We start from the raw sequence: 5,110 nt of genomic DNA on the forward strand, positions 1-5,110 counted from the left end.
ATGAAAAATTCTACAAAGATAGACAGCTGAGAACTGCAACATAAACAAGACAAATGGCCAAGTTCATGACTTCGTGCTTAGACCTGGTTCTGTGGAGGTGGGGGGAGATGCACTTTTTTGCCACAAATCATTCTCAAGAAGGTCAAAGCTTCCCCAAAAAGGATGGAGAGGGGAGTGTAAAATCAGTGACAAGAGATGAAGAATTCAGGTCCAACTCTGTCCTGACTTCATTCAATAGCTTTAACACTGGAGACCCAGCAGAGCAGGCCCACCCTCTACTGAAGCTCCTTTCAGCAGCAAAGCTGTGGGCTGTGAAGCATGGGTCTGTGTTCACCATGTTTTTCTGGGTAGGTTACAGTGACAAGCATCCATGGAGATACATTATCTAGCAGCTTCTTTGGAGGACAAGGTTGATCATAGGTAAGTCAGGGAGATTAAGGCCATGGCTGTAGCTCCATGGGGACGTGTTTGAAGGGCCAGGGCCACAGGTCAGGGAGGGCTGGTTTTAAAGGGCATCCTTAGACAGTTCATGTGCCATTTCACTGCCCACAAACATCAAACAGGAGGAGCTTGCTGAGATGTCATTCCGCTGGGTACATCAGACCACCAACTCCCCACCCTCCAGAAGTCACATTTGGCTCTTCGGTTTGTTTTAGAGTCCTTTTTCCTGGACCGTGGCTTGGGTGAAAAGCCTCAAGTAACAGATGTGTCTGTATCATGCACAGACTCTTATCACCTGAGCCCTATTTATGGAAGAACTGGACTTACCTGGAAGACTTCTGAAGTGCTGGCTGGGTTTGTAAAGTGGGTGTTCTGGGAGGAATCTGTCTTCATCACCTGAGCAGGGGAGGGAAGTTGACAACAGGCACTGGCCCCAGATGTTGAACTGACTGATGCTATTACGAGGGGACCATCCATCCCACCAGCAAGCCTAATTCACTGGCCTGGGAAGGGATGGATTGGTCAGTGATTAGGTGTATGGATGTTGGGCCAGCCTGTGTGGGCTTGAATCCTGGCTCTGCCACTTTACCAACTGAGAGACCCTGAGCAAGATATATTACCTTTTTGTGCCTCAATTTGTAAAATGAACAATAATAAGAGTTCTTCCTGCATGCTGTTGTGAGGGCTGATATGAGTTCATGGAACTGTGCCTGGACATTATAAGTCCTTTATAAATGTTAATTATGCTAATTACTCATTACCACCCAGGGCCAAAACAATTAGGCAAAGATGACTCACGGGTTTTTTGTTTTGTTTTGAGAATAAATTGGCCCTAAAACCTTATTTTCAAAACTTTAAACTCATTAGATACCTATCACCTCAGATGCAAACTGGGTTAAAATGAGAAATAACACAAAGATCCACCAATTCTGGTTCCCCCTCACTCAAAGAAACATCAGATGAGGACAGCAGGAAAGTCATGAGTGCAGTTAAAGGTCTGGAGCTCAGGGAAAGAGTACAGGCTCCAGATTCACAAGGATCCCTGCTCAAATTCTAGCTCTGGAACTTAGCAGCTGTATGCTTTTATGTAAGATGCTTCCCTTTTCTTGGTCTCAGTTTTCTCGTCCATAAAATGGAGATACTTATAGTCCTGTCCTCCTGCTGAGCTGGTACCATAAAAGGCATTCTTGGCAAAAGAAACTGCATAGGCTGAAAGCAAGAGCAAGTTCCATCACATGACGTGGGATGCCTGGAACCCAAGATGCAGGGGGAGGGGCATCCTGAGAGGAGAGGGAAGTGACCCCCTACCAGGACTCCCAGCTGATTAAGGCAGCACAGTAGGGTTCTGGGGCTTGTCTCTTTTCCTGCCTTAGAATAAAAATCTTTCCTCTCTAGGGCAGAGAGGAAGTAAAAATGTGGGACCCCAAGGGAAGGGCACTCTGAAATGCTGGGCCTCTTTCAGGCACTTCTATGCTTGTGGGCTCAGAAAATGAAAATGCTATTAAACTCAGGGTTTTGAAGTCACCTTTCCAGGATGACATCAGGAATTGAAGGCCTGAACCTGAGGTTGGAGGCAGGAGGGAGAACTCACTCATCAGGAATGCAAATGAGCCAGCATCCCTGTCTCTCTCTCTCTCTCTCTCTCTGATACACACACACACACACACACACTGCCCTCGATCTCTGAGAGCTTCTGGAAACAACAAATATACGGAGAGTGCCTTCAGTCACAGAATTCTAGGCAGAAGGAAGGCTATTGTCAAGGGGCAAATACCCTGCCACACACCCTCATGCAGCAGGAATACATCAGGGTCTATTCAGCTCCCACGGAGAAACTGTCAGGCTTTCAAAAGTAGTTTCTGGAAAGTGTCTCAAGTGTCTGAGTGTTTAGAGATATTTCCAAACAAGAAAATCTTTCAAGAAAAGTAGTCCCCCTCCCACCAACTGCTTGATCATCAGCCCTTGAAGCTGTGTCCCCACCCCACCATTAAATGGACACCTTTGGGACTTGCAAGAAAACACAGGGTTTTTTGTTGTTGTTGTTGTTTTTAAATGATGCATTATTTTTTTTAAACACTGAGACAAATGAATTTCAAAAGGAAAAAGCTATAATACTGACTTTATTTCATCATGGAAAATTTGTGTCCAAAGAGAAGAACCATCTTATATAAAACAACCAAATAAATAAATAAATAAAAATAAATAGGAGTTGCTTCCAAGGGGATCAGGGGTTGATGGAGAATCAGATGCAGCCATATCTGCAGCCAGGACCTCCTCTTAGTACCTCCTCAGCACTGTGGGGGGGGGAAAGAGAGGGTGATGATGACTTTGAGGTGGGAGACAGGCAGGATCTGAGCTTGCCCTCACCCTGTGCCACCCCTGCCACCCCCCTCTTCAGTTCATCTGCATGTTTGGGACTTTGGACTAACCCATCTCCCTGGACCTCCCCTTCCTCCTTGTAAACCGGGGATTACCATCCCCCCTGGTGACCTTCCCCTCTGCCTTCACAGCTTTAGACAGTTCAGGGGAAACCAGGAGGAAAAATGTTAACTATTCTCTGCTCCAAGGAGGGCCTGCTGAATAGTGACTGAATTACATCCTAAGGTGATTCTGCCCCTTTCAGTCAGAGGCAGGAGGTGGATAGAAGGGGCTCCCAGACATGATAATGAATGTTGTCCAAATTTAATATTCCCAGAAAGGCATGCCTTGGCCCTGAGGACTGCCAGCAAAGAAGAGTGATGTTCTTTGTTCAAAATTTGGTCTCCTGAGACATCGGACCCAGAAGTGGCTCTAATGATGTGCAGTTGGAATGGGGATAGGTGCTCACCGTTGCAGCCCAGGCCGCTGAGGGAGCCGATACGGTCCAGCCTCCGTCCAAAGCAGCCAGAGTCGCGCATCATCTTGGGGCCCCGCAGGGCCCGGAGGATGCTGTGGTGGGGCCCGAGGAACCCCGCGGGGGCTGCCGCCGGGGAATCCCAGGTTTCTTCCAGGCCCTGGCCCTGCTGGAGGGGCTCCACGCGCAGCTGCTCCGCCTGCAGCTCCGAGACCCTGTCCCGTAGACGGTCCAGCAGCTCCTGCAATGCACGGTGGGGGAGCCAGAGCTTCAGAAACCCGCACCTGGGCCCAGCCGCCCTCGACGGCGCCAAAGCGATCCAACCGCGCTGAGTACTGGCTTCCCGCACCCGGTCTCGCCATTTTCTGATTCCCTTTCTGATTCTCATATCACTAATTCCCTAGGGAGGGTGGGGACCTCTTGGGATGTAAGTAGGGGCGTGGATGGGGACCCGTTAGTTGCTGCTGTCCGCGCCCTCCTGGCGAACCGGGTTTACGCAGTTCAGCAGCGCTCACCTGTAACCCAGGTAGTTCCGAGACCGGGCCGGGGCCACCCACCGGGTGCGAACGACATCCTAGCAGCGACAGGTGCAAGAAGAGGAGAAGCAGAAGCGCCCGGGACAGCGCCGTCTGGGGGTCCATGTTGCTGGCGGAGCGGATAGAGGTTGCGGCCGCGGCTGCTTCGCTGGGTTGCGCTTCACGTCTCACCTTCTCAAAGAGCCCGGTGGGCGCTCTCCCGGATCCTTGGGCAACAGCGGCCTTTTATTCCTGGTCCTGGGAGCCGGGCCGGCCCTGCCTCTCTGGGTTATCTCTGATTTATCGGCCGCATTCCGGCCCGACCCGCTGAGCTCAGGGCGGGGGAATGCACCTCTCCGCGCCGAGGGGGTGGAGGCTGGGGAGAGCAGGCCTTGTATAGAAATGGACCTGACCGGGAGCTGGAACGCGTGCCCTGGGTGGGGGGCGGGGGGGGGGGCGGTTGGAGGGGTGGGATGCGGGAGTGGGGGCGTAGGCAGGGAGGAGTAGACACCAATAGGTCCTTCGTCTCTCTCTGCTTCCTTTCCTGCGAAACCTCCGGGGGCATTAGCGTGGATTTTTTTCTTTCCTCCCCACCCCCATTCCTGGATTGAGCAGAGAGAACCCCAGCGATCAGAGACTCGACGCAAATGCCGGGCGCACGAGGTGACTCACAAAGAACAGCCCCAGCCAACACCCCATCGCTGCAGCGCGTCTTCGCTCCCCGCCTGGAACTCGGCACCCCGCCTGAAAGCGCGCAAGCCTGCAACTCTGCCCTGCGCCAGACCGCCGGTCCCCCGGGCGCGCTGACCGCTGTCCGTGGTTCTGATCACGCTGAGCCACCAACGCAAGAGTTCTTGCTCTCCTCAACTCCCGTCTTGCCAGAAAGACAAGCACGGGGCAGGAGCCAAGAGACGCCTGAGACCCCCTCCCCGCCCTCTCACGTCCTCCTGCACTAGGATGCTAATTCTCCAGTGTCACCTGATTAAAAGTCTGGGTATGACAAGGAACTTCTGGAATGCTGACCCTTCTTCCGTCCCTTAAAGGGTAGAGCTGATTTGACAGGAATTTTGAGAGGCAAAGCCCAGAGATGAAGTCATTCAGGAATGCCTTCTATCACATCTCCTCCAGGTGCCAACACCTCCTCTCCCCCACCAAGTCAACATAACGGAAAAAGCAGGGATGATTGCAAGATGGTTATCTATTTATGGGACACTATGGGTGTGAAGGAGTGTCTTCTGCAGTGCCTCCTTCAACTGGTTGTCCAGGATCTCATTCCCATTTGCAGATCTGGTCTGCAATTTGCAGGTCTGGGCCTCCTGCC

The 5,110-nt window shown here is 51.9% G+C and overlaps 1 protein-coding gene across 2 annotated transcripts; it reads right to left on the reverse strand.

The window, feature by feature from the left end:
* Nucleotides 1-2,543: 2,543 nt before the first annotated feature.
* NPPB (natriuretic peptide B) lies at nt 2,544-4,008 on the reverse strand. Of its 2 annotated transcripts, none has more exons than XM_086342626.1 (3): nt 3,832-4,008; nt 3,269-3,515; nt 2,544-2,735 (listed from the first exon to the last, which is right to left on the reverse strand). In XM_086342626.1, the coding sequence occupies exons 1-3, from the start codon at nt 3,913-3,915 to the stop codon at nt 2,719-2,721; spliced, it is 348 nt and encodes a 115-aa protein (XP_086198752.1). In that variant the 5' UTR covers nt 3,916-4,008; the 3' UTR covers nt 2,544-2,718. The 2 variants fall into 2 exon arrangements, with proteins under 2 accessions (XP_086198752.1, XP_086198751.1); XM_086342625.1 differs by having other exon boundaries at nt 3,790-4,008.
* Nucleotides 4,009-5,110: the final 1,102 nt, after the last annotated feature.

The sequence above is a fragment of the Bos grunniens genome, chromosome 16 (assembly GCF_055505025.1).
Source record: "Bos grunniens cultivar Pamir isolate PY7600 chromosome 16, Bosgru_T2T1.0, whole genome shotgun sequence".
Taxonomy (NCBI): Eukaryota; Metazoa; Chordata; class Mammalia; order Artiodactyla; family Bovidae; genus Bos; species Bos grunniens.